The sequence below is a fragment of the Tiliqua scincoides genome, chromosome 3, assembly GCF_035046505.1.
Source record: "Tiliqua scincoides isolate rTilSci1 chromosome 3, rTilSci1.hap2, whole genome shotgun sequence".
Classification (NCBI taxonomy): Eukaryota; Metazoa; Chordata; class Lepidosauria; order Squamata; family Scincidae; genus Tiliqua; species Tiliqua scincoides.
In genome coordinates this window covers 129103228-129120987 of record NC_089823.1, presented here as the reverse complement: position 1 = coordinate 129120987, position 17760 = coordinate 129103228, and the positions used below count along the sequence as shown (strand labels likewise).

General features: G+C 42.4%; 1 protein-coding gene across 2 annotated transcripts; it reads left to right on the top strand.

The window, feature by feature from the left end:
- The first annotated feature begins 280 nt into the window (after nt 1–280).
- Nucleotides 281–17049, top strand: SLBP (stem-loop histone mRNA binding protein). Of its 2 annotated transcripts, none has more exons than XM_066621021.1 (8): nt 281–476; nt 7375–7503; nt 8810–8914; nt 9594–9653; nt 9982–10113; nt 11808–11957; nt 14232–14316; nt 15804–17049. In XM_066621021.1, exons 1-8 carry the CDS (start codon nt 430–432, stop codon nt 15846–15848), a joined length of 753 nt encoding a protein of 250 aa, XP_066477118.1. In that variant the 5' UTR covers nt 281–429; the 3' UTR covers nt 15849–17049. The 2 variants fall into 2 exon arrangements, with proteins under 2 accessions (XP_066477118.1, XP_066477117.1); XM_066621020.1 differs by having other exon boundaries at nt 15687–17049.
- Nucleotides 17050–17760: the final 711 nt, after the last annotated feature.

The following is a 17760-nucleotide window of genomic DNA, read 5'->3' as shown; positions in this document are numbered from 1 at the left end:
GAAACAGATCCCTCCGCCTTGGAGCGGTCCATCTCCTGGTAGGGGAGCACCGTCTTGGCACGTGAGGAGCAAAAAAACCCTGTCGCCAGCTCCGCCTTCTAATTCCGCAGCGCCGACACACGTCTGTGACTGCGCGCTCGTCATGCGAAGCGGGGACGGATTCGGAGGAATAACGTAATGCGTGTTCACCGGCAGCTCTACTCCACACGCCCCCCTGCGCGCAGTTGGTAGCGTCCGGCGGCAGTGGGCGCGCGCATTCTTACAGCAGGGAGGGAAACGACCGTGACGGGTGGAGTTCCGTTGCGCGCGCTGGGAGTCGGCCGTGGCGCGAGCGCAGTCGTCGTTGTCGCGAAGGGTTGTGGTGCGGCAGGAGGAAGACGGTGTCCTCGGGCGCGCTGACGGCCGTCGTGTCTCGTCCTGCCCGCCGTCATGTCCTCTCGCCAGCGGAGCCCCCTGGGCGGTCGCGCTCCCAACAGGTACGTGCGCCTGGTCTGAGCCAAAGCGCCCCCAGCCCGCTTTGCTCCGCCATTTGCGTGCCAGCGCCGCCGCCAGCTGCCCTCGGCTCGCTTCGTGGGGCCGCGCGAGGGCCACTGGGAGGCCTTCCTGGGCACCGAGGGGGCAGCAGAATGGATGTTGGTTGCTGACACGAAGACTGCTATCCTGTCTACCCTTACCTGGGAGTAAGCCCCATAGACTAGAATGGGGCTTACTTCTGAGTAGGTGTGCGTAGGATGAGGCTGTAAGGCTGCCGTCCTATCCGCACTTACCTGGGAGTAAGCCCCATTGACTGTAATGGGACTGACTTCCGAGTAGGCGTGCGTAGGATAAGGCTGTAAGGCTGCCGTCCTGTCCGCACTTACCTGAGATTAAGCCCCATTGACTGTAATGGGGCTGACTTCTGAGTAGGCGTTCGTAGGATGAGGCTGTAAGGCTGCCATCCTGTCTGCACTTACCTGGGAGTAAGCTCTATTGACTAGAATGAGACGTCTGAGTAGACATAGATAGGATTGGGCTGTAAGGCTGCAAGCTTATCCACACTTTCCTGGGAGTAAGCCCTGTTGACTATAGTGAGACTTACTTCTAAGTAGACATGCATAGGATTTCGGTTTAAAACAAATAAGGCATGAGCGGAATGGCATATATCTGTAACACTGGCCTCACAATGCTTCAAACAAGTACTACTTCTTCCCCCATCTCTTATTTTTTCTAGTTTCTGAAGTTGACTATGGTTTTGCTTCCTTTCATATCAGTCCTCTTAAGGCAGAGTCCTGAACTGCCCAGTGTTGCATATGCACAACAGGACCCAATGTGTAAACCATTTAGATGGGTTAAAACTGTTGTTATATACTATACTAGAAGTGAACTCTGGTGTCTTGAGTGTGCATTGCTTTCAATGTGAAATAGGGCAGCTTGCAAAACAAGGTAATGGTTTCCACATCCCCTGGGGGCTGGCTAGACACACACATTTCTGAAAACCGAAAGTGAGAGTAAAGGAGGAAAAATTCTCAAGCATAGCCTGATGTGGACTAAGTATGTTCAGTGGCCTCCACGAATTGCAGAATGTTGAAAATGAGTTGATGGTTGGGGGACTCATGTTAAGAACATAAGAACAGCCCCACTGGATCAGGCCATAGGCCCATTTTGTCCAGCTTCCTGTATCTCACAGTGGCCTACCAAATGCCCCAGGGAGCACACAAGATACCTGCATCCTGGTGCCCTCCCTTGCATCTGGCATTCTGACATAGCCGATTTCTAAAGTCAGGAGGTTGCACATACACATCATGGCTTGTAACCCATAATGGATTTTTCCTCCAGAAACTTGTCCAATCCCCTTTTAAAGGCATCTAGGAGAGATGCCGTCACCACATCCTGCAGCAAGGAGTTCCACAGACTGACCACATGCTGAGTAAAGAAATATTTTCTTTTGTCTGTCCTTACCCTCCCAACACTCAATTTGAGTGAATGTTCCCTGGTTCTGGTGTTATATGAGAGTGTAAAGAGCATCTGTTTATCCACTTTCTCCTTCCCATGCATAATTTTGTATGTCTCAATCATGTCCCCCCCTCAGGTGTTTCTTTTCTAGGCTGAAGAGGCCCAAACGCTATAGCCTTTCCTCATAAGGAAGGTGCCGCAGCCCAGTAATCATCTTAGTCGCTCTCTTTTGCACCTTTTCCATTTCCACTATGTCCTTTTTGAGATGAGGCGACCAGAACTGGACGCAATACTCCAGGTGTGGCCTTACCATCGATTTGTAAACGGCATTATAATATTAGCCATTTTGTTCTCAATACCTTTTCTAATGATCCGAAGCATAGAATTGGCCTTCTTCACTGCTGCCGCACATTGGGTCAACACTTTGATCGACCTGTCCACCACCACCCCAAGATCTCTCTCTTGATCTGTCACAAGACAGCTCAGAACCTATCAGCCTATATGTGAAGTTTTGATTTTTTGCCCCAATGTGCATGACTTTACACTTACTGACATTGAAGCATATATGCCATTTTGCTGCCTATTCTGCCAGTCTGGAGAGATCCTTCTGGAGCTCCTCACAATCACTTCTGGTCTTCACCACTCAGAAAAGTTTGGTGTTGTCGGCAAACTTAGCCACCTCACTGCTCACCCCTGTCTCCAGGTCATTTATGGTTGAAGAGCACCGGTCCCAGGACAGATCCTTGTGGCACACTGCTTTTCACCTCTCTCCATTGTGAAAATTGCCCATTGACCCCCCACTCTCTGTTTCCTGGTCTTCAACCAGTTCTCAGTGGATGAGAGGACCTGTCCTCTAATTCCCTGACTGTGGAGTTTTTTTAGTAGCCTTTGGTGAGGGACCATGTCGAACGCCTTCTGAAAGTCCAGATATATAATGTCTATGGGTTCTCCAGCATCCACATGTCTGTTGACCTTTTCAAAGAATTCTATAAGGTTCGTGAGGCAAGACTTACCCTTACAGAAACCATGCTGATTCTCCCTCAGCAAGGCGTCAGCAAAGCAATGTGTTTTGAGATTCTATCTTTGATGAGGCATTCCACCATCTTACCCCATATAGATATTAGGCTGACTGGCCTATAGTTTCCCAGGTCCCCCCTCTTTCCCTTTTTAAAGATAGGCGTGACATTTGCTATCCTCCAATCTTCTGGCACCGTGGCCGTTTTGAGGGACAAGTTGCATAGTCAAGAGATCTGCAACTTCATTCTTCAATTCCTTAATAACTCTTGGGTGGATGCCATCAGGGCCCGGTGACTTATTGAACTTTACCAATGAAGTCTGAAACATCTTCTCTTTTAACTTCTAACTGACTTCATTCCTATGTCAGGAGGGGCTGTTCGGGCAGCGGTATCTTCCCGAGGTCTACTGCTGTGAAGACAGAAGCAAAGAACTGATTTAATTTCTCTGCCATCTCTAAGTCTCCTTTTATCTCCCCTTTCCCTCCCTCACTATCCAGAGGGCCAACCGCTTCTCTGGCGGGTTTCCTGCTTCTAACATATTTGAAGAAGCTTTTATTATTTTCTTTAATGTTGCTGGCCATGCGTTCTTCTTAGTCTCTCTTGGCCTCCCGTATACAGTTTATGTTCCTTTTTATTCTCCTCATTAGGGCAAGACTTCCATTTACGGAAGGAAGCTTCCTTGCCCTTTACAGCCTCTCTGACTTGGCTCGTTAGCCATGCGGGCAGCCTCCTGGATTTAGTGGAACCCTTCTTCCTTTGCGGTATACACCACTGCTGGGCCCCTATTACTATTGTTTTAAGCAGCCTCCATGCACTCTGGAGAGACTGGACTCTTTTTATCTTCCCTTTCAACCTCCTTCTAACCAGCCTCCTCATTTGAGGGAAGTCCGCCCGTCAGAAGTCAAGGGTTTTTGTGAGAGATTTGCCCGGTATTCTTCCCTCGACGTGCATGTCGAAACGGATCACAGCATGATCACTGTTCCCCAATTGCTCCGTAACACTGATATCTCTAACTGGGTCCTGAGTACCGCACAATATTAAATCTAGAGTCACCTGTCCTCTGGTGGGCTCCATGACTAGCTGCTCTAAGGCACAGTCATTTAGCATGTCAAGAAATCTGGTCTCCTTTTCGTGACCAGAACACAAATTGACCCAGTCAATATGAGGATAATTGAAGCCCCCCCTGATTAAAACCCTGTCCCTCCTTGTCACCTCCCTGATCTGTTTCCTCATTTCAAGTTCCCCTTCTGATTTCTGGTCTGGAGGACGATAGTACGCCCCCAGTATTACATCGCTCCACAGGCCTGGTAATTTAACCCACAGATATTCTATGGTGGAGTCGGACCTGCCTTCAATCTCTACTTTGCTGGATTCTATCCCTTCCTTAACCTAAACGGCTACTCCACCTTCAACATGCCCCTCCCTGTCTCTCCTGTAGAGTTTATAGCCCGGGATTGCGGTATCCCACTGATTTTCCGCATTCCACCAGGTTTCCGTTATGCCCACTATGTCAATGTTTTCCCTTGTCACCAGACATTCCAGTTCTCCCATCTTTGCTCGGAGACTTCGGGCATTTGCATAAAAGCATTTGTACATGGAATGCCCCAGGATGGGCTGCTTATTCGCTCCTTTGTCTCTGCATCCTCTCATTGTGCCAAACCGTCTATCACATCCCATCACGCTACCATTCCCAATTTCTTCTCCTACTCTGCCTTTGTCTTGTTTTTCTCTAACCTCCCCATCCTTGTCCCATAGGGATGAGGAGTCCCGAACCAGATGCCCCTCGGCTCTTGTTGGCCTTCCCCCAGGGATCAGTTTAAAAGCTGCTCTGCCACATGTTAGCAGAAGTGGTGTTAGGATTGGGGAGATGCAATACTTTGTTATACAAAATGACAGTGAATTTAGTAGATTAAATGCTTATCAGTCTGGAAGTGATCTGAGATCAAGAACATCCAAGGCATCCAAGAACAAGGTAGTGATGTTTCCATACTGAGAAGCAATGCAGAGGTATCTAAACTAGTACATTAAAAGGAAAGAGGCACTTTAAAAAGCTCTTCAAATAGCTGTTTGACTTTCCAAGACCTTCCAGAAAGTTGAGGGTGTAGAGTTGAGAGCAGTTGAGACATAGAATACTGAAACTGAAAAGAAAATGAGTGGAAGGGGTGAAAGAGAGAGATGGAATTGGCCTTCTTAAGGCCTCCAACAAGTTTATAGCAAGTATTTTTGGGAAGAGAGAATTGGGATAATGCATGATGTGAGATTAATAAACCAAACCAAAACTCCTATCGCTACACTAAACAGGGATAATTGAGGAAGAAAATAGACCACCACCTCTGTACTGTATACCAATAAAATGATCAGGCTGGCAACCTGTCCCAAATGTGATCTTTTTGCATTATAAGGTTTATTGGGGGGGAGGGAGGGATCTCTCCTACTTCCAGACTGCACTACAAGGCTCCTGTTCTTGAACAGCCCTGGATGAATCTCGCATTCCTGAACTTAACTCAACCCTGGAATCTTGAAAAGGTGCAACAAAACTTGGCATTTGTGTAGTGTTTTTAAAGTATGAAAAATGTTTTACCTGTATTTTGTTAGCGCAACATGTACTGTTAGTGTTACATGTACATGTATCTCCTATGAGGTGTTTGAAAACAGTGTTTTACTCAGAAGTAAGCCCATTGTGTTCAGTAAGACTTAGGCTGCAATCTTATCTTATTTACCAGAAAAAAACACCTCTGTTTATAACACTTTTGCTGTAGCAGTTTGTTCTGAGTGTCTATAAAAAGGTTAAAATCTATTAAAAACATTCAAAAGTTTAATACAGAAAAGCAGAATTGTTTGCACTTTGCTTTCAGCCAGTAGAAGCTGCATATTCTGGCTAGTGCTGTAACCAAGGAAAGCAGTGTGTTTTGGCAAGGATAGGACCAGTAGCTTGCTACCAGGAAATGTTTTGGGAGAAGAAACAGGCAAGGCAATCTACCTTAGATGCTTTCTTCAACAAGTAACCTGTAGTTCCCAAGATTGAATCCCAACCTGGCTCATTTTTCTGGGACTTGTCCTTCCTATCATCTTTCTCTCATGCCATGTAGGAGTGACAGCAGTGGTGGTCAGTTACATAGTGAGCTCTGACCTAATGCTCTGGTAAGTACAGTGCATACATGCATTGTACCATTCTTACAGGGCCGCTAACCAAGAGGGGAGAGCAACCAGACTGAAGAAACAAAACACAGAAGAAGGGGGTGTTTGAACTTCTAAAAATGAAAGGAAGCTGCAAACTTCCCACCTCTTTAGCTGGTGATAGCCTCAAATGAAGCAGCAACAAGGAATCCTGTAACCTCTATCAAAACTGCGATAAAAAGAGTGCACAAGCATACTCCAGACATCAGAAAAACTGTCTGAAAGCTGTAAGGAACCGCTGTTGTTCTAAGTCAAAACAAGGTTCCACCCTTAAGCCAGGCATCAGTCAGGTGTGAGACTTGGCACCTTGGTCTCAATTCTGGGACTAAAGAGAAACTGGAATGCCAGGACAACACACAGAATCCAAGACTATCCTGGGCAAACAGGACACTTCACCCTAGGTACAAGACATACACAAGAGCGTTTCCCCTAAATCAGCTATTTTCAACCTTTTTCATCTCACAGCACACTGTCAAGGCTGTTAAGGCACATCATCTTTTTTTTTTTTACAATTGATGTGGCACACTGCTCTGCTATTGGGGGAGCTTGTATCCCCCAATGGCCCTTTGAATAAAGGACCCTCCTCCAAACTCCTGTAGCACATGTGTAGACCATCCATGGCACACCAGTGTGCCAAGGCATAGTGGTTGAAAATTGCTGCATTTGGATAAACATTCATTTCTAAATGCATTTGGATAAACATTCAGGATCTGGAATGCAGCTTTTAAGGGGCATTAAAATAAAAAATCTTTGTGCCATATTAAGGTGGCAGTATGCACTTATGTTAGGTTTTCATGGTAGGAGCTTAAATAGCATAAATGTAACTTCAGTGTTTTCTAACTACTTTGCAATATATCTAGTTGTTCAGTCCGCATCCTATGCAAGGGTGTCAATCACAAGGCCCAGGGGCTGGATGCAGCATCGGGAAGCTCTTTATCTGGCCCTCAGGATCTCGGCACCACCATTGGCTACTTTTCAGCTGCTGAGCTGTGCTGAGGTGTCTCTGCTGAAAGGGCAACCTGCATGATAATTAGGCTCTCTTGTATCTTGAAAATTTGTGTATTTTCTCTTCTGCATTTGCAGCTCATGAGTTCCTAAGTGAGGAAAAAAGTGCTCATTTCTGGTCCTCACCTGCTTAATGACATAGCTTCCAGCCCTCAGCAGGCATCATGAATGCTATTTGGCGCCCTGTATGAAATGAGTATGACATCCCTGGCCTATGCCTTCATTTTAAAACTGTTTTTCACAGACCACCACCTCGTTGGACTCAAGGAAGGAAGCGTGGTGTGGATGGTAAACACAGAAATGAATCTGATTCAACCTTGTCTACTTTTGATGATGAAAATACATGCAAACTTCTTGGCAGCAGGCCAGATAGGTATGTATATAAAAATATTTTCCATAAGTATTGTGAGATATATAAAAGTCAAGGGGTAACATGATAATGGATTTTGTAGAAGATGAGGTGATCGAGTACTTAGTGAAATGCTATCATTTATACCCAGTATCTCAATACAATTGGGCCCCTATATCTGCTTCCCCCGTGGACAAGGAAACCATGGATATGGGGGAACTCATTAAATTACCTTTTGTGTAGTTTACTGTAAGCACGTGTATTTCTTGCTTTAAACTTGCTTAAAACAAAGCAAGAAACAGGTACTTCCAGAGTGACTACACAAAAAATAAGGTAACTTAATGGGGATGGCAGGGTGCTCTGGATAACTGAAGCTGTGGATACCTGATATGGGGGACCTGTCTGTACTTTCAGATAAGACAAATAACACTTTCTTAGAAGTATGGAACTTCCCAACTCAACCCACCCTGTTTTCCCAACCCACCAAAGGATTTGTTTGAGATTCATTCAATGCTTGTGGATGTCCAAAGTAAAGCACCTTGTCAGAAAGGGGGGGGGAAGAGTTGGAATTTCTAGTTTCAAATGGACCCCCGCTTCTTGGCAGAGGTTTATAGAATCCTGTGTAGTTGTGGTCAAGTGTACATAGGCACTACGAGAAGGAGCACCGACACCAGGGTAAAGGAACATGAGAGGCACTGTTGGTTGCCACAGGTTGACAAATCAGCTGTGGTTAAGAACATGGCAAAGACAGGCCAAAAGATGGATTTCAAACATGCACAAATGTAGTCTACAACTATCCCTTACCACACTTGAACTTTTGGAGAAGCGATAGAGATACAAAAACACTGTAACAATATGAACAGAAAGGAAGAGACTTTGCGCATCAGCAGTATTTGGCTACCAGCCCTTAGAAATGCTAGAATCCAGGAATTTGGAACAGGTAAAGAACTGGGTTGTGGAAAGAAAGTACATAGGCCTTTAAAGAACACATGTTTAACAAGATCAGTGGGCAGTTATTGTCAGTTTCTCTGGGGTAAGATGAACAATCTGTGGTTCTCATATCTAGTCATTTGAAAATGTCTACCCTAGTTGTGGACGAAATGTTAGGAAATAAAAATCTTCATGGACCATGCCCAATAAGCCCAAACAGTTCTTATTGCAACACTACTAGCACAATTTATGTTCTTAAAAGGCAATTGCTTTGCTTAAAGAACCTTAACAGCTAAAATTTGGACTGGAATTTTTAAAGACCTACTAGTTAAAACTTCATGTTTATGTTATGTATATTAGATATTGCAGTAAAGCTATTTCATTTTTATTGGGAATATAGTTTCACAACACCAGATGGCCATAAACCTCGTTCAAGGTGTTCAGACTGGGGGACTGCAGTTGAAGAAGATGAAATGAGGACTAATGTTAATAAAGAAATGGCAAGGTATGGAAGTTTTGTGAGGTAGATGAGAATGTTCTATCAGTGTCTGATACGTTGAATGTGGGAAAACCTATAGCTCAAATGCAAGAAATGATTTTTGTTCCTTACAAGGAGAGCCTAAAATACTGTCACTTTTCTTTCTGGGCTGTGTCAAGAATACCATGTTGTCACCGCTAGTTTAAGCTGGATAACACAGAACCACTTCCATTCTTTTTGTAACTTGACATTTTTATGGCATAAAAAAATGATACTGCTTGTTTATCACATTGTATTGTGCAAAGTAGATGGAGCAGCCAAAACCTGAAGGCAGCTCTGCTTTCTGGGTAAATCAGTTCCATGGAATGAAAGCAGTCCCATGGAATGAAACTTTGAATTAAGCTTAGAAACAAATTGGTACTCAGTGCAGATGATGCAAAATGGATACTGTGTTCCTATCTGTTGCCTTCACCCGCGTAATCTGGCAGTGACATTCTCAACCAGTTGAGGGTTTCAAACCATTTTGAAAAGCACCCCTGTATATAGTATGTTCCAGAAGTCTAATGTGGATGTGATAAGTGCATGGGTAATGTCTAGGCCCAACTAGGTAGGGCTGCAACTGATTAGCTGAAATTTATATGAATATGACTTAGGCTAAGGTGATGAAGTAATGGAAATAATTTACTAAAATTAAGCTTTTCTGTAGATACAAAAGGAAACTCTTGATAAATGAATTTGGAAGAGAAAGAAGGCTGTCTTCTGGAAGGTAAGAATAAAGCTTATTGTATAGTTTAAAGAAGTTGTTTGCATGTCACTATGCATGTCACTATGCATGTCACTATGCCTTTTAAGTAGTAACAAATTTTGTTCGGAAATCCACAAAAGAGCTTTTACTTACCTCTATATTGACTAGGTTTCCTTTTTGTTAATATGTTAATTTTACAGAAGCAGCAGGTAATTGCAGCTGTAACTGTGTCTTTATTACCTTCCTCATTAAATCATTTTAAGTTTTGAACTTCTGTGGCTGTCAGTTTGTTATGATGTCTTAAAATGGGATAGGCTTAAAAATGAAAATCAATATGTTGGCTCTTCAGTTCTGACTCAAAGGAATCTACACCAGCTGTGGAACTTGAGACAGACGAGGCTGTTCTAATGAGACGTCAGAAACAAATAAATTATGGGAAGAACACCCTGGCATATGATAGATATATTCGAGAAGTTCCCAGGTAAGTTTATACATTGCTTGGGCATAAGTTTCTGCTGTATTTCATTCATGGTGTTCATTACTGTAAAACTCCAATAAACCAGTACCCAATTGTTTCCTGGTAGTCCAGCATCAAAATTGTCCAGGGGTGTTACCAGTTCAGGAGCAGATTTCTGACTTGACTGGTCCCTGCGCAGGAGCAGTTGTGTGATGGCAGTGTCAAGACAGGCTATGGAGGTCGCTTGGGGACAGTCTGAGTAGTTTGTTAATATGTTGTGACACCATTATTTGATTTGGGCAATAATAGCGGCAGGGATATGAGATTGGGGGGATCACTGAAGGCAGGATAGAACCTTCTGATTGTGTGATGGGACTGCCTAGATCCCGAGGATGCCAAGCTGTTGGAATTCTGCTGTACATGCATACCGCAGTATTAGTTGTTTGCTATCTGTGGTTTGAGTTAATTGAGGTTCCACAGATACTGGGGAAGCCCTTTAAAAAGATAGTGAAAGTGAAGGGAAAAGTTAAAAATAGCTTTGCTTACCTTAGGGCAGCAAAATCATTGTGCTTTAGGGGTTGCAGGCAGCCTTCTGAGCTGTCTGCAGCCTCTTTCTGGTCATTCCTAAGTTTTTCCTTTCATTTAATGTTGCCCCAGAATGCATCACAATGCATCTTCCTCCTGGTTGTGAAGCCTTCTTGGGCTACATTCTTGGGCTTAGAAGGCTGCCTGCAACCCTGAAAATGCAGCAGTTTCACTGCACTAAGGTAAACACAGCTATTTTTAACACTCCCCTTCACTTTCTCTATCCTGTTAAAATACTGTATCTGTTGCGGGGGGGAGTCCAGAACAGAACCCCCCTCCACAGATACTGGAACATCCCTGTATATGGAATTTGACATAGGATTTTTCTCGGTTTCAGAAATTATGTGTGTTTATAGTAGCTCGCTTGGTACTTCAATTCTTATGCAAAGTATCGAAATATATTGCTGCTATGTAAAGTTGATAATATAGTACAGGTGTGCTCCTTATCTGTAGATGTTCTGTTCCAGAACTCCCCACAGTTAAGTAAAACTATGGATTTAGGCAAATCCCCCCCCCCACCTTCTAGAGGTGTGGAGAGTTCTGCTCCCTTTGTCTTCATAGAATCCTCTGAGCCCAGCAGAAGCCGCAGCCTGTTAGCGGCCTTATAAGGCATTAAGAGAAACCAGAAGTCACATTTTTTGCCTTCTCAGGCTCACTCTGAGCCTGGCAGAGGCTTGGAGGATCCTCTGGATGGGAGGGGAGCAAAGTTCCCCTTGCCTCTGGAGGGTGCATGCGTGGTGGGGCTCCATTGACCCAATCCATGAGTAAGTGGATCAATAAGTGCACTTTTAAAAGGACTTTATCAGAACCCACCTAGGTTTACCAGTCTTTTAAAAAAGATCTCAAAAGGAATTTTATGAGTTAAAATACCTAAAAAAAGTCTTTCAGACTTTTATCTCCCTATATTTATACATGCTTGCAAATTGCAAGAGCTGAGCTCTTTGCATAGCAGTTACCAGCGTACAGTATCTGATTTTTGAGTAGCCTCAGGGCTCGAGGCAATTAATTCTGATCTTTCCATCACCCTTTGTCGACCCACCAAAAAATCAGATTGTGACCCACCAATGAATCCAAACCCACAGTTGGGAATCACTGTCTTAATCATTGAACTTGGCTTAATATTTGTTCTTAAGGTGTCTACGAGTTCCAGGGGTACATCCAAGGACACCCAATAAATTTAAGAAATATAGCCGAAGATCTTGGGACCAACAAATTAGACTCTGGAAGGTTGCACTGCACTTTTGGGACCCTCCTGCTGAAGAAGGCAGTGATGCTCAAATAATGTAAGTAGGAACTGTTTCAGAGCAGATAAAAATAAAGACTAGAAATATTTCTTGAGGTTGTCAGGATTTCAGTTGTAGTAAGCTTGTAATAAAATAGCCAGGTTAGAGATGTTTATATTCAGTTCTAACCGCCTTGAGCCCCAGGCGTTTAGTCTGGGGAAAGGCAGTACAGTATATAAATCTTCTAAATAAATTCATTTAAAATTGTGCTTATAGATAACAAACCAGTGTACAGTTAAGATACTTTAACTCCATTGATTAGATTGAACACAATTGATTTTTTTTTTTTTTATGAAAGAGTCTTGGGAAAATAGCTGCTCTTATTATAGCATTATAAATATGGCAGAACAAATATTTATTTTTTTCTGTAGGATTGATGTTGTGGTCCAGGGACTAGCAAGGCATTGTATTCCAGCTGTAGGACATGCTGTTCATGTATAGCCACAATCACTCACTCAGCCCATTCTGTAAGCATTTATTTTGAATTCTGTGAGATCCTTTTGAAATTTACATGTAGTTTAGGGAGCGTAGATAATCAGACTAACTTTTTGGTGGGTTAGCTTGTGCTGACTTCTGTTCTATAAACATTATGGTTTTTTATAAAGTTAATACAAAAATAAAGTTTAAAAAAAGTTGGGTTATGCGATTTAGCTATCTAAGTTCAGTTTACTCGGTTCTCATCTTATGAATATTTAAATTTACAAATCAAACATGAGCTTTTATTTTCCAAGAAGAAAACCTCATTCTGGATGTGATACTAAACTTTGCTTCTGAAAAGCTTCACAGCCAAATCCTAACCAGGCTGCTTGTCCCATGGTACATTGATGCTGAAATGATCGCCAAGGCAGGGAGTCAGCCAGAAGTCTTAAAGTAAGGGAACGTTTGTTCCCTTTCCTCGTTTTGAGCCTCAGCCTGCCCAGTGAGGCTACTTGGATCTGGACCAGTTCAAATGCTGGTGCAGAAATGAGTAGCCTGATATAGGGCTTTCAGGCTCAGGATAAGGGTCAGAGTGTGGCGGAGGCATCTTCCATTGTCCCTGCCCAAGTCTGAACTGCACTCTTCCCTGCCCAAAAATGCCTCGTCTCCACCCCCATTCTGCTCACCACCCAGCAGTGTCCTTACCCAGTAGACAGGCACAACTCCACCAGTGGACCGCCAATGGCACAAGCCTCCATGCGACTGCAACGTGTTTGCAGCTGCAACTTGTTTACGGCACACGTGTGACAATGCACATGTCCATCCCCTATGGGAGATAGCATATGATTTGGCTCTTAGTCACTTGATGTGCAGCTAAATGGTCTTGGTCATGGTTTTGGCATCTATACCTAGAGTGGAAAAGAGTTTGTTTTGAAATTTAGTCAGTGTTGAGCATTTTAAAACTCTGTCAGCGGGAAAGTTTAGCAGCTGCTTAACATCCTTTCACTGAAACAGATGAGACTTCAAAGTGTGTAACATTTTTGGGATTACTAAGAATATTTATATACTGCTTTTAAACAAAAAGTTTTGCAAAGTGATTAACATAGCTAAACTAATAAGTAAATGGTTCCTGACCCTAAAGGGCTCACAGTCCTAAAAAGATTCAAAAGAGACCAGCAGCAGCCACTGGGAAAGACACCATGCTGGGGTGAAAATTGCCAGTTGCTCTCCCTCTGCTAAATATAAAAGGACACCAATTTAAAAGGTGCCTCTTTGCCCAATTAGCAAGGGATCATGTCTAATATATAAGGTTTGTGGCTGTGCTTAATTTTTCGTTAACTGTTCTAATAGAGTTAAAAAAAAATCACGAACAAAATGTAAGTTTATTAAATTAGCCATTTATCATATACATTTTTCTAAAATAGTAAACATATTAAATGAAAGTCCAAACTTAGTTATTTCATAGTATGAACTATAAAGGCTTAAATTGGTGGATGTTAAATGTTTAATCAGACAATTGGTATCATTTCTGCAAGTCAGATTTAAGCCCTGAACTGCCAGAAATGTGTTCATGTGCTTGGCATCTGGTAGCAGGATTAGAACAAGATTTTAATTATAGCAAATAGAACTCTGCCAAGAACTGGGAAGTGGATGATTCATGTATATTTTCTTCTGTGCAGCTCTTGCTGCAAACACAATGCCCCATTTGAGCTCTCAATGTGAAAGAGAAATCAAAATTTATGCTTTTCTGCAAAAAAGAAACGGATTATCTAAATTAAAAAGTCCTATTAATCCTAAACGTTGAAAACAGTTTGTATAAATTGCTAACTGCATATCCTGGTGTTATATTTTTTGCAGTAGTCCAGTTGATCTTGGTGATATGGAAACTGAATCCATTGGAAGTAATTCTGCTGGGTCACAAGCAAGCTCTCAGGACAATGATGTAAGTAGCTGTTGAAAACTTTAAATTTTTCAGCATCTATACCTCATCAGTAGTGCACATGGTTCCTGTTTAACTCAACTTTGCAACCAACACCAAAGTTACTAATCTACATGTCAATACACATATTTGTTTATAGGGTAAAAGTAGATGAAATCCAATTTTTAAAATATCTCTGAACAGAGGCAGTTTTTACCATCATAAGCAATTTGGTAGGTGTCTGTTTTCAGAATTGGGTTAGCCTGGAATTGGGAGTCTAAAACAGGGGTGTCAAACTCATTTCAAACCAAGGGCTGAATAACATTTATGATGCCCGCTGAGGGCTAGAAGTGATGTCATTAGGCAGGAAATGATGTCATTAGACAGGTCAGAACCAAAAATAAGCACTTTTTCTCACTTAGGACCTCATTAGCTGCAAATGACAGAAGAGAAAACATGCAAATCTTGATCATATTTCAAGATATAGGAGAGCCCAATTTTCATGTTTGCTGCCCATGTTTGAGAGCCTGAGAGCCAGATAAAAAGCTTCCGCATGCTGCATCCGGCCCCTGGGCCTTATGTTTGACAACCCTGGTCTAAAATTTTGGCTTGACATACTAGTCAAGCCTGTTAATTGTGGTTGCCATGTACCCATTCCTGTCCTGATTCCTATGCCATATTCAGAGAAAACGGAAAATATAGAGGTGTTTGCTGGGCTTTTTTGTGTTGCTGCATTCTGTGCAATCTCATCATGAAACAAGAGTAAGCACATGCAAGTTGGACTTATGCAAAAAACCCTAACAATAAGGCATTAAAAAGAAAAAAAAAACCCTCCCTATTCTAAAAGAGGTTGCCTCTTTGCATTGGGATTTTGTAGGAAGAAGCCATGAAACATGGCTGACACTTTCTGCGAAAGCCTAACGTGTAGGGGAGAAACTTCCTCTTTCCATAGAGAACAAGGATGAAAAGGAAAGGTACCTTCTCTCCAAGCACAGTTTTTACTAGAAGGTGTTCACTGGATTGAGAAAGGGGCTCTTGCCAAATGGTACAAAGAAGAAAGGATAATACACTGTTAGGCTATGTGAGTAATGGTGGTGGTTGAGTGAGTGGGTAATGGATATAAAAAGCTGTTGTAAGGAAAAAACATGTCTGAGTTTTTACAGGTCTTATTTTTCGTCACAGTAATGGCTTCAGGGGGTCCCCCCAACTTGGAAAACTAAACATCCTGCAGTCCTATAATCATTGCCATTGTACCCCACCCCCCACCCCTTCCATGTGATGTTTGTTGAGAAAGCACATTTATTGGTGCTGGCAAATACTTGCACTTTATAATCCACAGAACATTATGATGAGCTTTGAGTTGTGTTAACTTTTTGCCTAACCCTCTGTTCCAGGAAAACTGTACTAGCACACCTACTAAAGTGAGAAGTGTTGACCAACATGCAGAAGGTGAATTTGAACTGGAGGCATATTAGTTTGTGACACTTACACTTCATGACTGTATTCTACAGGCTGCTTTTCGTTGGAAGGAATGTCTTGACCTGAATCTCGACTAAAGGCAAACTGAAGATCTCCTTCCTCAGGAGTCAGGAGACCCAACATATGGCAGCTGTAAAATTGCAATCACTCTCCTGACTGATTTGTGTGTGTGTGTTTTTAAAACCATAAGACTTAAGTTGCAAAATTGGGTGACTGCCTAATTTATATATACAGCAGATGGCTTTGTAAACAGTTTATAGTTCTGAAGATCAAAACAGTCGCTGGCAATGTTGCCACACTTCAGTGGTTTGGAAACATGAAACATTAGTAGGGCATCTTTAGCATAAGTGTTCAGTTGTTAGTCTGTGAATAAGACTAGGGATATGATAGGCAGGAGTAGTTTTCTACTCTCTTGCCAAGTGCAGTTTAATTCTTACTGCAGGGACCACTTCTTCAGCATAAGACAGTGGCGTTTTATACTGCTTGAACCTGTGTGTGCGCGCGTGTGTAAATTTTTTTCCCTCCAAGATATTTCTAAGGACACTGTGGCACAAGCAGACTCTTTCTTTTGAGATAAAGGGCTGCATTCCAGGTTAGGGACCTATTTTTTGGTAGCAGCTCTCCAAAAAGTTAATCGGAATTGATGCTTGTAAATAGTTGCATTCCAGACTTCACTACCTTTGAAAGAAGAATTAATGAACAGAACCTTGGAGACTGTTCGGTTTTTAAAAAATTCATTCTTAATGTAAAACTACACAATTTTTACTAAAATAAGCAGTTTTTTATGGGACAAGGTATAAATAAAGTACATCTTAATTTGTATGGTACAGCTGATGCGTTGTGTCATTTCAAATATTCTGAAGGCAGGATGCAATACATCATTCTGAAGCTCTGATAGGTACAGTGCCAGCAATGTGCACAAATATTGATAATTCTGACTTGCTGCCCAAATGTATTCATATTTGTTTGGAAGTAAATCTCCCTAAATTCAATAGAGCTTACTTCCAAGTAAGTTGAGATTGAAGCTATAGTTGTAATTAGTATACATTGAAATTTATGGGAGATGGGTAGATGCATTGAGCCAATTGTTTAAAAATGTATTTTACCACTTTTGCCAGTAGAAATCTATATACAGTGATCTTTATATGCAAATTTGCTATCTGAATTTGCTTATCCACAAGAGGCAGAATTGCTACTTTCCCTCATTATCCGAATCTCTGTTCTCATTATCTACTATGCAAAGTCCTTCCAGAGGCTGTAGGGACCTTCAGAATGGCCCATGACCAGCGTGGACCCCTTTAAAATGACAGGCGGAGGCTTCTGCTGGCTATTTTAAAGGGGCCTGTGCTGGTTGCAGGTGCCATTGTGAAGGTCCCTGTAGCATTCAGAGGTATTTTTACACTTGCTGCTGCACACTACTGGTGTACTGAGGCTTTCCTAGATTCTTCTGATGGTACCCCTTGTACCTAACCCCATTGATCAATGGTTTGTTATCTGCAAATTTGCTATACACTAGGTTTTCCAGGAACCTAACCCTAGCGGATAATGAAAACTGACTGTAAACTTCTTGTTGTAGTTCATAATATTTATATATTGCCCTTCATCAAACGTACTGGTGCAGTAGAGATCAGTTCATGGGCATGTTGGGTTTAGTGCATGTGATACATTTGAATTGAAGGAGTTTGAAGCTTCAAGAGCTGCAGAATGTGTTTTCATGATAGAACAAGTTAATCACTGTTTCAGTAGTGATTAAAAGATCCCTTTCAATGTGTAAACATGCTCCCTGCTATATGATGATCAAATAACCTTTATCTGATTGCTGGATGGGATAGAAATACAGTAAAATGGTAGGGGACCACTGTCCTTGAACACAACTTAAAATTTCCTCTGTGGCTTGAATTGCATTGTTTCTTAGTGAAATTTGTTCAGTGTGTGGCAAGGTTACTACAAATTTGTATGCTTGTTTTAGTGTGAACAGTTTTTTACATT

Bases quoted from the DNA above. Each gene is read 5' to 3' on its own strand.
- SLBP (XM_066621020.1), top strand. From the start codon at position 430: ATGTCCTCTCGCCAGCGGAGCCCCCTGGGCGGTCGCGCTCCCAACAG. The intron at 10,114-11,807 runs GTAAGTTTATAC...TTTGTTCTTAAG, and splicing joins TATATTCGAGAAGTTCCCAG to GTGTCTACGAGTTCCAGGGG. The intron at 14,317-15,686 runs GTAAGTAGCTGT...CCTCTGTTCCAG, and splicing joins CAAGCTCTCAGGACAATGAT to GAAAACTGTACTAGCACACC.